The sequence below is a fragment of the Chroicocephalus ridibundus genome, chromosome 7 (genome assembly GCF_963924245.1).
Source record: "Chroicocephalus ridibundus chromosome 7, bChrRid1.1, whole genome shotgun sequence".
Taxonomy (NCBI): domain Eukaryota; kingdom Metazoa; phylum Chordata; class Aves; order Charadriiformes; family Laridae; genus Chroicocephalus; species Chroicocephalus ridibundus.
The window spans coordinates 24,184,899-24,201,633 of NC_086290.1; the positions used below are offsets into that span (position 1 = coordinate 24,184,899).

A 16,735-nucleotide genomic window follows, 5' to 3' on the forward strand; every position below is an offset into this window, starting at 1 on the left:
TAGACAGAAAGCACACTTGCTTAGAGGAGAGGAAGCTGTAACCAGATTATCTTAGTGCTAAAGTGACTAAGATATTAACCAGTCCCTACGTCATTAACAGCCAGATTAACATCAAATATGGGAATAGATACTTTTGTGATAGTGGAAAGGCACAGGGCTGTCCTGGTTTTGCTCTGGTTTGTTAGGGATTTGAGACAGGGGTTGGAAAAGGCAAGAAACTATTCCGCTTCTTTTTTTAATTTCACAAAATATGGTAACGCTGAGTGAACCCATTTGACCTCAAATAATCCCATTTGATCTAAAACCAGGCCAGCCTCTTGAAACTCAGCTGATGACAATTCCACTGCCATTAATAGATTTGTACGGATATTCACCAGCAAGATGTCAATCATTATGTCACAGTCAGCTCTATCTGATACTTACTTCAAATGGTGCCACTTAATGAAATGATGGCATTATTTTTTAAGAATTAGTTGGAGCATTAATAGCTAATAATATTAATTGCATAGATAAAATGCACAGTTCAAACAATCACACGGTAGGATAGTTCCAGATACATGAGGGTTGTCTTTATAAAAAACCTGCAAGATTCGGGTTCATATGCATAAATGTTTGCTCTAAATATATATACAGTTGAGTAAACTTTTTAAAATAGATTTCCTTGATTCAGAGAAAGAATAGTACCAAGCCTGCAATTAATAGAAGGACTTACTTTTTATTGATGTCAGGGTGAGCCAGGCCCTTCAGGACTCGCAGGTCTGCCTGGTCTTCCAGGAGAAGATGGAGCCCCAGGACAAAAGGTTGGTTCATCTCTCTCTTCAATCTACTTGCTTCCCTCCAAGCTTTCCTACTGTTCTACCTTGCTGAAATATAGAAGAGAGAGTGTTCATGGACAAGGAGAAAAATAGCACATTTTTCAGTGAAAAAAATTCTCTTTCAAACATACCTTTTTGGGGAAAACTTTTCTTTTTCCTTTTTTTTTTTTTTAGGTAGGAGATTGTCTTATCTTGTTTACAGTTGTTTGCTCTTTTTAATCCACCAAATGCCCTGCAACTCAGAAGGAAAACCAGTAAAATGGCTACAGGCAACCTTTTGTAGCCTCCCGATCATGGTATTTTCCTAGAATCAGAAACCCCATTCATTTAAAAATTATATACTCAGTGTGTTCAGCCATGACTAAGGAAACATGCCACTTCACGCATTCCACCCAAAGTTTTATAATAGTAATTGTAATATGGGAAGAAGATCTTGGGCCTGCTGACATCAGTGGGAGTCTTGCCATTGACTCTAAAAGGTCTGTGATATTAATGAGCTTTTTCAAGTGCATACAGAGTTGATTTTGCACCATGTTTATGCAGTACTCCGAAATGCTGCTTTGATGTTTCTATTCCAGGGTGAACCAGGGTTACCTGGTCTTAGAGGTCCTGAAGGTGCTCCAGGGATTGGAATACAGGGGGAAAAGGTGAGAATTTCTTACTAAAGGTGACATTCAAAATTGGAATGTTCTAGGAATAGGTTTGTCAAAGCTTTCTCTTTTTTGGTCTACTATAAGTAATGAAAAAATATACCTCAAGGAATAGGTAAATGATTGCTTCTAGAAGTGGTTAACTGCAGAGTTTATTCCAGCCTCAGCCTAAAACAACAACTTTTTAAATAGTGAAGTTAATAAAAGACCACCCAGAAAATCTTTTCCATAATTTTTTTTTTTTTTAAATGAGAGCACAACAGTTCAGTGGCTCACAATTTCCAGTGCCTGTGGTAGTATCTGGTCCAAGAAGTTCACAAAGAGCTAACTGGGAATCCTACTTCTCTTAGAAATAACTGGGTCGGATCTTTTAGGTTCTGGGTCTTGCACTGGTATTCTATACTGATTCACAGATGGAGAATTACGGTTTCTCGTATCAGCATCTGTATCCTGTGAAATAAAGACACTGGAAATTGCTGGAATAGTTGTCCAAGACATTGGACAAGTCATAGAGAGATTAAATGTCAAAATAGAAGAGAAATAAAGATATTAAGTAAGTATCACAATGGCAAGAAGCTGGAAGGGCTAAAAAACAGTGTAGAAAGGAAAATCAAGGCATCCACCTGTTTTCATATTACTTTGGTGGGGAATACATGCAGATAACATGATGCAGCAATAAAATTAATTACTGTATTGGAACTTTTTCAGAATTATTCTGGACTCATAGCTGTTTCATTTCTTTATGATTATTACAGTCTAATAATATGCTTAAATAGCAGTTATGCCTTTACAAACTTTACACTATCCTTAGCTTTTTCTGTCCAGAAATATATGCTGATCAATCAGAGAGGGCATCATGTCAACTGATTGGCCCTATTTGCTTTGAATAAAAAAAAAATACTTTTGAGCGAATTGTCTTTTCCTGTTTTGATTATCTCTCTTAGTATCTTTTTCACATAATTACTTAACTTGATTTTTCAGCTGCAAGGACGCAGTCTTTAAGATTCCTTTTGGTTCTTACTTTTTTAAAGTATGCGCTCAATTTTCGTAGGGAGATCAAGGTCAGAGAGGAATACGTGGATTAACAGGACCAACAGGAGTGCCTGGACCTGCTGGAGCTAAAGTACGTTTATTACCACATTATGTGTGTAAAATAGCCCCCCAAAGCTGTGCTTTGTTCTAAAGCTCAGAAAAAAATGTCCCAGAATGAACTTGCTTCTTAAAAAATAATTTAAAAAAAAGTTCAGCTAAGGCTTCTCTTAGCAAGACAGACCATGATCCTTATAGACATCTAGAAGCATTTTTTAAAATTGTTTTTATTAAATTGCATTTATCATATTGCTTCCCTGTCATTTTGGACTAATATTGGTATTTTTATGCCGAAATACTTGGGAAGATAGTATGGAGTATGGCATATACATGTGTGACAGGACCTTATTTTCCCTTACACTGACTCACGGATTATATTCTTTTATGGATATAGAGTTTCTATTCAAATACTCAGTACTCATTGAAAGTGAGAGAAGGGTGACTCCAGGTATCTCCTCCAGTTTCTTATTAAATCTTTTGCTATTTATAGACACAAGAGTGTGTATTTACACATAAGAGGAAAACAAAAAGGGGTTAAAAATTACACTGAAAGGACTATTTAAAAAAAAAATCTACTTACTCTGACAGAGTAAGTGTTTTCAGTATACCTACACTGCTGTGCAGGAAGCCTTGAGTGCTGGATGTGCTGGACCAAGTCTCAAATACACCAAGAAAGGGATTTCTAATAACATATATTTGTTCAGTGACAGACAAGAACCTCATTTCCATCGAGAAATCAGAACTATGCTTGTTATCAGTTCTTCAGATAGATTTCACTCCATATAGAACAGAATATTAGAAATTCTAATAGAATTTCAATGGAATATTATAAATTATTGCATAAATGTTTTCTCTATGAGATGTTCATGCTCACTTTCAGAAAAATCCATCACTTTTGCTCTCCTTCCTTCACTGCAGGGAGAGCCTGGTGTGCCAGGACGTCCTGGAATGCCAGGCCCGCCTGGAAGAGCTGTGCCTGGACCAAAGGTAACATCCACACTCCAGCTCCTAGTGCTTATAAACACAGAGTGAAAACTGTGAAGGCGGCCATGCTATTATTTATGTAAATAACTTCAGCCTTATGAGGTAAACTAAAACTTCTTCTTTCCTATGAACAGAAATATCAATTGTATCCAGTTTAGTTATCATTATGCCCTGGTATTAACTGTATGCCAGCTTGAGGTGTGGCCTACCTATGGTCATTTCTTCGTTTTGGATAACCTTCGATATCAAAATATTTTTCTTTCTTCTACTTTTGGTGTTTAATGATTGCAATAGCAATAAATAAAATTAGCCATTACATTTGATATATATAAATTTCTATAACAGAAATCCAAAACCACAGTCTGTAATTGGTATTTAATAAAATACGTAACTAGAGTATATATTTTCTTCATTGCAGGGTGACATCGGGTTACCTGGTCTTGCTGGACCAATTGGAGAACCAGGTTTTGGGCTTCCTGGGGCAAAGGTAGCTCCCAAATTGGTAAACTAATTTCTGATAGAACTGTAAAATAAGGCAGGATTTCAGTGAAGCAACAGCAAACCACCTAGGATTGCCAAGTGTTCCACAGTTCTTAACATGTATGTCGTACCACACTGGCAGAGTATAAGGATTTGCAGAGCCAGAAAACCATGGACGGTCAATCTTCCAGACTCCACGAACCATAAGCTTTCAGGTGGCAGAGAACCAGAAAAATAACTGGGTTTAACTGATGAGGGGTCAATACAGAGAGAGCACCTGATTTATGTGCTTACAGCAGCTTACCTGTCAAGCACAGTTATTTTTTCTCAGCCAGGCTCCTTTGCTTCATTGCTAACTTTGACACAGGGTAACCCACAGATTCCAAAAAGATCTCAGGACCAGGGCCAAACTGGCAATGTAAGAAGAGATGCCGTAAGTAGTGGAAGAACATGAACAAGTAGCTAATTTCTAAGGACTCTAATCTAGCACTTCGCTAGTATTGCCTCAGTGTTACCTAGATTCAACTTTCGTAAACTGCTCTTCATTCCAAGAAACTTGGGACATATAAACCTATGTTTCTCAAAATCAACTGGATTTACTTAGTGAATTTGACAGTACTTTTGATGATAGGCCTTATCCCTTGTTCTTTCACTGAACTGAATACAGTTACAGAAGGATGAGAAACATGTAACAATCTCTATCCCTTTTTGATCAGTTGGTGGTTTTCAAGATCCTTGAATTCATTTTCATCAGGAGGAGATGATGATGATGGAATCACGTACTTTTCTGGTACAGTCCAGTTAATTCAGAGAACTGCGGGTTGTCCTATTTCTGAGAATCTAACAGGAATCAACCAACAGGAAGCAGGTCCTTTGCTCCCAGTTGCAAGTCTCTCTCCCTCAGCTTTGAGCCCCTGAAGCTCTTTCATTTGGGCGACACTACATGTTTCTGTGACTACGTTCTTCACTTTTTGCTGTCTTTGTCAGTATTAGTGGTTTTGCTGTTGCTTTGCTCTCAGACACACACCTGCACTAAGCTGTGCAGGGTAAAACCTTTTACAGTCTCATTTTTTAAAATTATTTTTGCATGGGCCTTTGCTTGCCACTGTTATGCATGCCCATATTTTGGGTAGCTACAGGGACAAACACAATCTTGATCATCCATCCAGCTGTAACTCTGAGCAACTCAGTGCACCATTCACTATGGCTGGGAGGGTTAAAGTCCTCTTAGTTTCCCTCGTAAATCTGTTCCTGAGATACTCCAGCCACCTGGATACATGAAAGGAGCTTTAATGAGGTTCCACGTCATTATAGGAAAATACAGTTCTGCAACAATAAAACCAGACAGGAACCTTCTGATAGAAAACAACATTTTTAAATTGGCCACACAAACCACTGTTGTCCCCTGCCCTAAATCCTTTGTCTCACCATACAAAGATACAGCATGTGCAGCAGATATAGTTTTCCCAATGCTCTGTAGCAGTTTATCTATCTTCAATTTTAAGAATTACGTAAAGTAGCTACTGAGTAATTCCGTTCCCATGCTACACTTCTGGCTCTCTGTCAGTTTGGGCCCGTTCCCCAAAGCTGGAATAATAGTAATCATGATAAAAATATGGGGAATGCAACTGAAGTCGTTCCTTCTTATATGTAGGCCACAAATGACAACAGACAACTCTTGAAAAGGATTCAGATTAGTCACTTAGAAGTGAAAGGTTCTGTAAATCCTCAGCACTATTAAGTATCCCAGTTTTAGTCCAGGATTAATAACCTACAATAATCATTCACATAGTAAAATACCTTAGCAGATAGACAGACAGACAGATAAAATCAACTTACAGTATATTTGCCAAAGAAGTTTCACTTTCATGGAAAATTTTCTGCTAGCAATTGTATTGGCATTAACCTCAGCTGTTTTTCCTTTCTTCTTCAGGGTGAACGAGGTCTTCCAGGACCCCCTGGGCCCTTTGGGCCAAAAGGAGATGGTTATCCTGGCCCACCTGTAAGTTTATAGACAATTTTTTTTTTTTAATGTGAATTGGGAACAAATAAGTACTACATCAAAGTGATTAGCCTGCATGGCTGACATACTAGGAAAGATTTGCTGGTCTAAGAGCCTAAAAAGGCTCCTCAACTGTGGAAATGCATTTCCGCATAGAAGGAAAAAGAAATCTCCCTCTGAAATAGTCCAAGACCTTCCGTCTCCTCCACTCCTCCTGATTACACAATGTAACATATCCCAAGTGGGGCTCTTTCTTTTCTATGATATCACTGATGTTTCAATCAGTTCCCGCAATATCTTGATGTAGGATACTGTCTTCTGTCCAACCATACAAAATTTATTCCCAAACAAGAGAATACAGCCCAGCTAAGCAGCTGTGTCTACATACACGGGTAAGAACTCAGGGCAACACTATCATCCAGAACCACCTAAAAAGCAACTACTGTCCAAAGAGCCAGAAGATCAAATCATCCTCAGTTTTGTTCATCAGTTTGTTGAAGGTGTGGCAAAGAATTGTTTGATCTACAGTCCTTTACAGAGGTCTTTACTGGTAGATATAACCCATCCCCGGAGGTGTTCAAGACCAGGCTGGGTGGGGCTTTGAACAACCTGGTCTAGTGGGAGATGTCCCTGCCCACGGCAGGAGGTTTGGAACTAGATGATCTTTAAGGTCCCTTCCAACCCAAACCACTCTATGATTCTATGATTCTATGAAACCAAGAGAAAAGGCTCCTTCCTCTCCTTTCCTTGCACCTGTATGCAGCACTGGCCTCACATATCTAGTCTGCTCAACGGTGTGCTCCACCAGCCCTGGCAGTTACATGCTTTTGCACTAAGGAAGTCACAGGAAGATTGCTGGCTAGAGGTAGGGAGTTTGGTGATATACTAGCAGTTATCTGTGCTAAAGAAAACAGTAAAAGTGCATGCAATTGCCACATGGAGGAATAAAAATTAATGAATGTCAAAATGGAAATTGGAATTGAATTTATAATACTTTGATATTTTTGTGCAATCCAATGCAGGGTTGCTTCTGTACTTGCCTCTCCAGATCAGACTCCTCTGTCTTCAAACACATGACAGCCTCCTGCATGACGTGCAACATACATGCAAATGCCAGTGACACCACTTCTGGCTTATCAGAGTAGAATTTAACTAATTGTAGACCACAGTGATCCCACTAAGGGACAATATATTCAAGATACTACCATATTAATGTTAACAAAAGTGTATATTCAATATAGCTGTAAATTAAATTAATATTCTGTCTGTGCATACAATTTCAGGGCTTGCCAGGCCTTCCTGGGATTCCTGGTGAACAAGGCCCAGATGGAGTTGGATTACCAGGACCTAAGGTACAGACCTTAACATCTAGAAAAGCAAATGCATGTGTGTACTCTTCTTCATGCAGATATAATTCCTACCCGTAGGTCACAGTCAAAATACCTTTTAAATCCAGCTTTAACTTACTTGTCAGTATATAAAAGGTAGATCCCATAGAAGATCTTCAAGCTTCACTTCAGAACTCATGCTGATGCTGATTACAGGATTACTGGATCTATACAGGCAATTCAAGGATTGACTACAGCTATTTAAATATGCTTAATCTCTCTTAAAAGGACATACATCTTTTTTCTACTCACCTCAAATGCCTAGCTGTCTGAAGGCACTGATAGGAAAAAGGCGAGAACAGTGCCAATATGAGCATAGAGTCTGATTCAATTGACAGGCAGCAAGCAAAAACTTTTTGTTGTTGCTGTTTTGGGGAACATGGAGTTCATTTTATGATATGGTAATTGTTATTCCTGTGTGACTATTGCATAATTGACTGTACATGTCTTGACTATGTTTAGACTACTAGTCAGTGTTTACCCCAAATAACATTCTTGGACTGCCTGCAGTAATCATGGGTTCGCATTGTTTAGGCTTGTACTATGCTGTTCAATAATTCTCCTCTCTTTGTCCCATTTGAGTACAACAGATGCTGGGAATTCTAAAGATAAATTAAACTTTGGTATTCACTACTTATTTTTTAAAGTATCGACTTTCAGGGTGATCCAGGTAGTCGAGGACCAATTGGTCTCCCAGGTCCCCCAGGAGAAGGCCTGCCAGGACCAAAAGTAAGCCATTTAAACAATTATGTCTCCCATTGTCTATTTTCCAATCCATCCTTCAATCCAGTGTATATCTATCAGCAAGGTGATTCATGTTCAATGCTTCAATGAGCATTACCCCCTGAGTGACTCCTTTGAAGTATAAACTTGATTTTAATAACCCAGTAAAGGATAAAAAGAGTGTTTGTCAGCTACAGCAATCTTATTCTCACTATTTATAAAAAGACATCGATTTGGTAGAGGATGGTCAAGAAATCAGATGGTGGTATAACAATGTATTGTGTATTTTTATTATGAATCTTGTATTTAACTTATGCAGGGTTTCTCTCTAGGGAACCATAGGACGCCCAGGGCCACCTGGCTCTCTGGGACCTCCTGGTGAAGGTATTCAAGGAATTAAGGTAAAAAGACTCAGTGTCTTTAATATTTAAGCTGTGTTGAGTGGTCAATCTGATCACCACAGTGTTAAGGAGATTTCACATTGTTCCCTATATGAGGAGAGCCTCAGGCTAGAAAATGAGAAGGATAACATGAGCCCCGACAAAGTATGTTCTGACTCTACTGCTGTAAACAACAAGCCCAAGGGGGTGTGTATTGAGGGAGAGGGAAGCAGGGGCATCTTTTATCAGTGAAAGATAGCCGTACAAAATTAAAAACTTTCCCTCTTCCACAACTCTTATGCCTGCAGAGACAGTCTGAAGTAGTTACATGAACTACCACGTATGGGAAAGAAACAGTCTCCATCCTGAATCCATGTGTAATATTATTTTTTCTCTGTAATATGCACTTTTACCCAAAGCATAGATCAGATGAGAGAGACTCCAAAGACAGAAATAAGAAAGGGAGAATGAGAAGGAATAAAATGGGATGGAAAGAGGGAACAGTAGAATTAGAACCAATAATGATCATGCAGGTTTTCAACATTACATAACTTTAGAGTAGACATATTGGTGAAATATTTGGGAAACACAAGCTAGCTACTACATTGACTCAGGTGCCTCAAGACACTTGTTAAAATACAGTTTGAAACACTTTCTCTTTGAACATTTAAAATGAATGCATGATCAATGATTACAAAGGGTTAATATCACTACCTGGATTATTATTAGGGGGAACAAGGAATTCAAGGAATGCCAGGACCACGAGGTCCCCCTGGAGAAGGGCTTTTGGGACAGAAGGTATGGTACCTAAATCAGAGATAATTTTCTAGACCAAAGCCAACATACTGGAAATGCTCATTACAGTCAGCTCTCATTGAAGCCATGTGAATTCTGTGAAAAGGGAATGGGGATTTGGGAAAACCCCAGTCACTCATGTCATTGTTTAAATATTTTATAGCAGCATCTCTTTCAGTGTTGCTTATTTTAATATCATATGAGGCTTATCTTCTACTGCAATTAGAAGAAATACAGATATTACATTTAATATCAGTGCCTTTCATTTACCCACCTGCTATGCAAAATTCAGGGACTACATCAAATGTTAAGAAAAAGAGAAATGTGGGTTGGAATCAGTTTTTGGATGTGATCACATTGGCTCGGAAAGGCTGTACAAAGCCCCATAGCCTACTAAAAATCAAACCAGGAGGCACTAGTCCTCTGATTGCTATTCCAAACAACTTTTCTGGGCCAAAAGATCTCTGAGAGTGATATTCCCATTATTCATTACAACTATATCCTTGCCTTTCTTCTCAATTTCCCTACTGTTACCTTATTTTTCTCAGACACAGATAATAATTTCCATCATGCAATATCCCATGCAACCACTCTGTCGGTGTGTACTTGTTTGAGATGGTTCATTGTTCAAACTGCTTCAGCTATTTTTTCCCGTAAAAACGCTTAGCCAATACTACAAGTTATTCGCAAAATTTGCAAATACCAATTGATTTAAATGATCTCTAACAAAGATTTCTAACTCATGTCAGAAGCTGAAGGTAAACTCAACAAAGGTAGCTAGAGAGAAATGTGAAAAGTGTAATAAAAACTGACTTATACTTTCTATCTGCTCACCAACATGGTTTTAAAGGGAGACCGAGGAGCTACAGGTGAAAAGGGGAAAAAAGGAGAAAAAGGTGATGTGGGTGACCCTGGTTTATCTGGAGAACCTGTGAGTAACTCTGTTTCTTATCATCTGTTTTCTTAAACTGCTTAAAAATAAAGCTGGATCGTGTGTTCTTCTTCCTGTTTAACTGCATATAATCTGAAATACTTAAGAAACAAACTGTGAAAACCTTTAAAAGCCTAAAGAAGACATTTCCATGCTCAATATGCCACTTGCCACAGAAGTGGTTTCTTTCTTAAGGCAGTGAAAGACAATTGCGATGTTTTAAGACAAAAGTATGCAATTCTATTCTATGGCTACCAAGTAACTGTAGCTCAGACTTTCCCTCAAAGCTGATGAACTGATGAAGGGAGGCAAGATGGTAACTTCTGCTGATGGGCAGGTCCCCAAAAGCTGGAAAGCAAAATGTGGTGCCCTTCTATTCTGACATTTGCATACTATTAAGTAGGGATACATGAACACCATCGCCGTTCTTGCCCTAACACTGGCCCTATTAGACTCACATATGATGAAGCAGAATTCTGATCATCCCAGGATGTCAGGCAGGTATACAGCCTCATGAGAAAGGAACCAGACACAACATGGTAGACAGGAAAGCTCTGCACAGGTTCTCCCTTTCTAATCAGTGATTCAGTGGGAGACTTGAGGTCATCCAATTCCCACAAAAGCCTCACCACCTTAGGAGACCGTAGGTACTGCCTGCACAAGGTAATATCACAAGAACACTACTTTTTCTAGCCAAACTTCTTGTTGGCCACATATTATTCTAATAATGGTATTGATGAAGTCATATTCTGAATTACAATGTTACTAACTAATTGCAGTAGCTTAATTAACAATTGCTGTTACAGGGCAAAACTGGACCAAAGGGAGAGCAAGGCCTAACAGTAAGCAAACTCCATTATTTAAATCCCATTACAGCAGGATACAAACAAAGATGCTATCAGATGAAATGTATCCTGTGGTAATTATTTTGGAAAAAGCTTTTTGACTAGAAGTTATCTCAGCAATAATATAGAAAGAAACCACACAAAGGTTTCTGACTTTTTCTCATCTACTTTATGCTGATATGGAATTTAAAGATCCTGGTGATTTTAGGTATTTTTCTCCTGTGTGTTCTTTTACAGTCAGTGTTAGATGACACAGGTGTGTACCTGCTGCAGGAAATTTTTTTAAGAGTATTTAAGAGTCTAAAGACCAAAACTTGTCATGGCCTATCATGCTATAAATTTAATTTTATTTCTGCTAAGCCTGAACTGCGCTAGACCCAACTTCAGTAAAGCATGTTAGTGAGTATATAAATACTACTGAGGTTTATGGTGGAAGCTGAGCAGCAGTAGCAAAAGGTTGTGTTTGAAAGACTGACTTAATGCCAAATGAGTCCTGTCATGCACTTCAAAAAATACAACAAATGATTGCTGTAGTAATGAGAAACACTCTGCATGTCACAGAAGCGATCACTTCTCTGAACAGATACCTCTGAAGGCAGCAGCATTTATTTTTTTTGCTGCTGAAAGCTGGGTAATACAGTGGGCCAGGTACACAAGGGTTCACAAATCCCAATTCCATTCTGCATTGGCGCTCTCTGTCACAGGCCAGCTCACTACAAGCAATACGCTTCCTGAGGCTGGGTCTATTTCTCCACTCCCAATACATTTAAAATGGATATCCGTATTATTCAAATGCTAAAATATGAATGGGTTCTGACTTTAAATTTTAATGAGAACCAAATCATCACAAAACATTCTTTACAATAACAGTAGTTAATTGTTTTAGATAGAAGTGTTACTGTGTTGTCAAGTTAATTATATGTCTCATAAAATAGTTCATTGTAAAATGTGGAACTCATTCCAAGCTTGGCAGGTCAGGTTTGAAAGTTAAACACTAAGATTTTTTCATTAAGTCCTTGTAGGACACAGATAGTCATTATAAACAAGATCTTTGGTAGTGTCAATATTGTACCTCATTTGAAAGAGGCAAATTGTAAAACATTTTTATATTTAACTTTTTCACATCCAGAGAGAAGATATAATTAAATTAATTAAAGAGATATGTGGTAAGTACTCAGGAAAACTTTCATTTCAAATTCTATTTTTTCTTCATTACATTTACATTCTTCTCTTTTCCACAAGGATACCAAATCAAGTCATCATGACCTATTCTTTTATTTTTCCTTTGCAGGTTGCGGTGTTAAATGTAAGGAAATTCCTATGGAGCTTGTATTTGTGATTGACAGCTCTGAGAGTGTGGGACCAGAAAATTTTGAGATTATCAAAGACTTTGTAACTGCTTTAGTAGACAGAGTAACCGTAGGCAGAAATGCTACCAGAATTGGCCTTGTATTATACAGTTTAGAAGTTCGGCTAGAATTTGGTCTCAACAAGTATACCACTCAACAGGATGTTAAGCAAGCAATTAGAAAAATGCAATACATGGGAGAAGGCACTTACACGGGAACTGCCATCCGTAAAGCAACCCAGGAAGGATTTTTTGGTGCTCGAACAGGAGTGCGAAAAGTGGCTATTGTGCTAACAGATGGCCAAACAGACAAGAGAGAAGCTGTAAAACTAGATATTGTCGTTCGAGAGGCTCATGCTGCAAACATCGAAATGTATGCAATAGGAATTGTAAATACTTCAGATCCAACACAAGTCGAGTTTGTGCGTGAACTAAATCTGATTGCTTCAGATCCAGACAGAGAACACATGTATCTTATTGATGACTTTAATACCCTTCCAGGTGCGTTCATTGCAGTTTTATTCTGCGTTATATCTGATGCTTCTCAGAACGGGGCCGGGTAGGGGGGAAAGCTTTGTGTGTAACATATCTTTGGGGATATGTTGTGTTTTGATGCTGATCAGGATTAGTTACAAGGTGCAAAGTAACAGGAACCTAGAGATAACAGATTCCCTTCTTTTAAGGAGTAACGTTATAGGGCAATAATTCATCACGCCAACGGGGAATGCCACCTACAGTGCAGGAAAACAGCTGCTTAAACTAGCTTTCTAAGCTGAGTAAGTGCTCGTGCACTGTAAATCTGCTGGACTGGAAACCAGAATCAAACCCGCTAGGGTAAATTCTACTTCCATTGGGAAATAACGCATTTTCCTTGGGTTATTCACATAAGCAATGTAAGCAGTTATTTTCCCACTACCAACTAGTAGTTGTTGCTAAGATAGATGAACACCTTTAGGCAAGTTCATTGTATTTTGTACCATGTAGAGGACTTAAAGGCTGGCAAATTTGTGACAAATAAAAACCATAGTCCAGAGAGCCTGGAATAATCTTCTTAGATGCATATAAATAATCCAAAGGAGTACTGGATTACATGTGTATTATTTATGTATCTAATGCATTGAATTTCTCAGTATGATGAGTTTTTTACTTTTCTTTAAACAGCTCTGGAGTCCAAATTAGTCAACCAATTTTGTGAAGATGAACATGGTACCTTAATATATAACCGTAATGGAAATGGTGCAAGCATAAGTGGACCGTCTTTCCATTCAGGATCTTCAAGTTCTTTACATTACATACTTCAGAACAACAATGTTAATAGACAATCACTTTCAGCACAGACACCTGGAGTATCTACAGCAGAAAGTCCTCTGAGTCTAGGCGATCTTCTCCAGCCATTAACTCCGGTATGAAAATTCAGCAGGCTTTAATGAGCAGAAGTTTTTTTTATATATATATATATATATATATATATATCCTTCTCTATTGCCTGATGTAATATGTAACTTTCCCCACACTTTTCTACAGAACAGGGATTCTAATAGCTCTTTAACTTGGTATGCTTGGAGATGGTTGTTCCGAGTAAGAGTTCTGAATTTGTATGCAGGCAGTTATCTAATGGCATGCAGGCAGTTATCTAATTTATTCCTGAACTGTTACAAAGATTATTAGTCCTGTGTTTAATACACTAATATTTGCGCAAGTGTGAAACATAACATTATTAAAATGCAATTACACTGTAATAATTAGGTCTAAGAATAGTAACTAAACTCAATTGTAGTCTGTCTTTTAAAATTTATAAATAAAATTTTCTAAAGGTCAATTAAAAAAAAAACAACACAGGTTTATAATTGACAACCTTCCTGGTAAACCAACCAAGTGAGGTTAAAATCCTCATTCTTAATGCTGAAGTCAGGGTAAATGGTAAGGAAAAACATTAGAAAACCTCTAAGTGATGAAGGGCTTGTTCATTTTGAGACACTTCACAATATCTGAAAAGCAAAGAAAATCAAATGCTTATTTCAGACCAAAGTACCTCCTGTGGTAGTATATGAAGCCTATGAAGAGGAACAAGAAGAGGAGGAACAGTCATCCTTGCTAACAGTACACACTAGAGGTATTTTTATCATCATTCATTTCTCCATCTTCATTTTTGGCTGATCAAAAATCAATGTCTCATTCTGTTTCTTTTCACCTGCAGCTGTGGTACCATTATTGCCATCTAAACCATCATCCTCGGATAAAATGAAGACATCATCTCTTTCAACTGCAAGGCTCACACCAAGACCAGGTTATAGACCATAACTAGTTTTCCACTTTGTTCCCTCTTATCCTGATACTAACTTAGAATCATAGAATTGCCTAGGTTGGAAGGGACCTTTCAGATCATCCAGTCCAACCATCAACCTAACTCTGACAAAAACCATCACTAAACCATATCTCTGTGTCTACCCGTCTTTTAAATACCTCCAGGGATAGTGCCTCAACCACTTCCCTGGGCAGCCTGTTCCAATGCTTAATAACCCTTTCAGTGTCAAAATTTTTCCTAATATCCAGTCTAAACCTCCCCTGGCGCAATTTTGTTCCACTCTGAAGATTTCATGAGCCCGTGCTGTGGAAAAGAATCCATTTCAGGATTTTGTAACAGATCTAGTTGCAGTTCTTGTCCAGCCTGTTCATCAGTTCTTGTCTTCCCAAATTCCAAATCCCACTGCTCCACTTACAGCAGAGGCAAGATCAGCTATAACCTGAGACAGAGCTCATGATGGCATCAAAAAGAGAACATAGTCCTAGTTGACAGTGGGCCAGTGAGCAGGTAATTTGTCAACCTAGAAGGGGCAGTCATACATAATTTACTACCATTCTATTAGACAAGTAGCAAAAGCATCTTACAAAAGAAAGACTAAAGATTCCTATTCTTCTCACTATTCCAATGCCCCTTCCCCCACACCACAAAGAGAACAAATGTACTGAAGCAAGGTACCGCACAAGGATGATGGTCGGACTTGTGGTTCAAAAATAGCAGATGCAACTAGCTTACAGCTCTTTGGCTTACAATTCTGGATTGCTCACAAGACTGGTTGCTGATAATTCATATTGTTTGTGGAGCCATAATACTATTATTTCTGGAGTTACTAGAACCATGCCAGTAAAGGAACAGTTTATTTGACCTACAGAGATGCATTTTTAACTTGCCTTCAATGCTAACATCTTCAGAAGTAAAAGTGAATCTTAAGGTGCTGTATAATGTTCCCAAAGGAAAAACAATAAAATAAATCAGAGTTTAAAAGTTAAAATCTATGCAATACAATTGACTTTTACAAACTGAATTGTTTCTACTCCTTTGTTTCTTTATTTTAGAAAGTATCCTGGACCTCCGGTGCAAGTTAAGGCTGGATCAAGGGCCATGCCGTGTTTATATCATAAAATGGTATTATGATAAACAAGCCAATGCTTGTGCTCAGTTTTGGTATGGTGGCTGCGATGGAAATGCAAACCGCTTTGACAGTGAAGAGGAATGTAGAGAGGCTTGTGTATTTTTTTCTGGAGGTAGGAATATATCCCTATGTTAGTAACAAGCAAGTTGAAGCTATTGATTGTTTGGGTTTGTTATCAAGTATCCAGCATGGGATGTAAAACCAAACTAACTAATTTAAAGAATGTTAACATTATGAAGTCATATGGTCACTAATTCAAAAAATGTCTACTTATGCAAGCTCACTTTAATTCTTTTTGCATATATTGTATAATGTTTCTTATGTAACAAAATAGGAATTTTTCAGCAGTATCGAGAGTATAAAATTTCCTTTTTACTAAGGTATAGTTAAGACCAGCATAGCATTTGCCACAATAATTGCCCTTCCTTTGCCTAGATCTTTAAATACTACCATTGTACAACCACTACCTATACCTCATTTTAAATTACATATATGGCCTTGGAAAACAATCTTTGTTCATTAAAATGATTTAATTTATTTCTCTCTGTTACAGAAATCTGATATTTGCCATGGATTTTGCAATGAAGACCTCCCTTTTTTTAAGCTAAAGTGTTCCCACAAATCCTATTTTAATATTTCAAGCATAAAATATAAATTTCCAAATTACATGTGGAGTACTTATTCAGTACAGATAAACACAGCAAATGCATCAACCTGTGGCCTCCGTGCCCTCTGGGTCACAAGACAGGGAGGTGGCTCAGCTACTCACCTTTCCCAATGACAGTTACATTTAGTCCATTGTCTGTAAACTTTCCTCAGTTTCCATTAGATCACAAAATACATGACAAATGCAGTTAAAACATATCCACAG

The 16,735-nt window shown here is 38.0% G+C and overlaps 1 protein-coding gene across 1 annotated transcript in view; it reads left to right on the top strand.

The window, feature by feature from the left end:
- The window catches only part of LOC134518793 (collagen alpha-1(XXVIII) chain-like), a 34,170-nt gene extending 17,681 nt beyond the window's left edge, over positions 1 to 16,489 (top strand). The window contains exons 18-36 of the mRNA XM_063342003.1: positions 729 to 800; positions 1,394 to 1,462; positions 2,517 to 2,588; positions 3,473 to 3,541; positions 3,957 to 4,025; positions 5,952 to 6,020; positions 7,304 to 7,372; positions 8,069 to 8,137; positions 8,464 to 8,532; positions 9,241 to 9,309; positions 10,157 to 10,237; positions 11,044 to 11,079; positions 12,212 to 12,248; positions 12,374 to 12,931; positions 13,592 to 13,801; positions 14,460 to 14,543; positions 14,628 to 14,717; positions 15,788 to 15,976; positions 16,418 to 16,489. Coding sequence (XP_063198073.1) covers positions 729 to 800; positions 1,394 to 1,462; positions 2,517 to 2,588; positions 3,473 to 3,541; positions 3,957 to 4,025; positions 5,952 to 6,020; positions 7,304 to 7,372; positions 8,069 to 8,137; positions 8,464 to 8,532; positions 9,241 to 9,309; positions 10,157 to 10,237; positions 11,044 to 11,079; positions 12,212 to 12,248; positions 12,374 to 12,931; positions 13,592 to 13,801; positions 14,460 to 14,543; positions 14,628 to 14,717; positions 15,788 to 15,976; positions 16,418 to 16,425 — 1,989 coding nt within the window. The 3' untranslated portion in view covers positions 16,426 to 16,489. The remainder of the gene's footprint in view (positions 1 to 728; positions 801 to 1,393; positions 1,463 to 2,516; positions 2,589 to 3,472; positions 3,542 to 3,956; positions 4,026 to 5,951; positions 6,021 to 7,303; positions 7,373 to 8,068; positions 8,138 to 8,463; positions 8,533 to 9,240; positions 9,310 to 10,156; positions 10,238 to 11,043; positions 11,080 to 12,211; positions 12,249 to 12,373; positions 12,932 to 13,591; positions 13,802 to 14,459; positions 14,544 to 14,627; positions 14,718 to 15,787; positions 15,977 to 16,417) is intronic.
- The last annotated feature ends 246 nt before the right edge of the window (positions 16,490 to 16,735 follow it).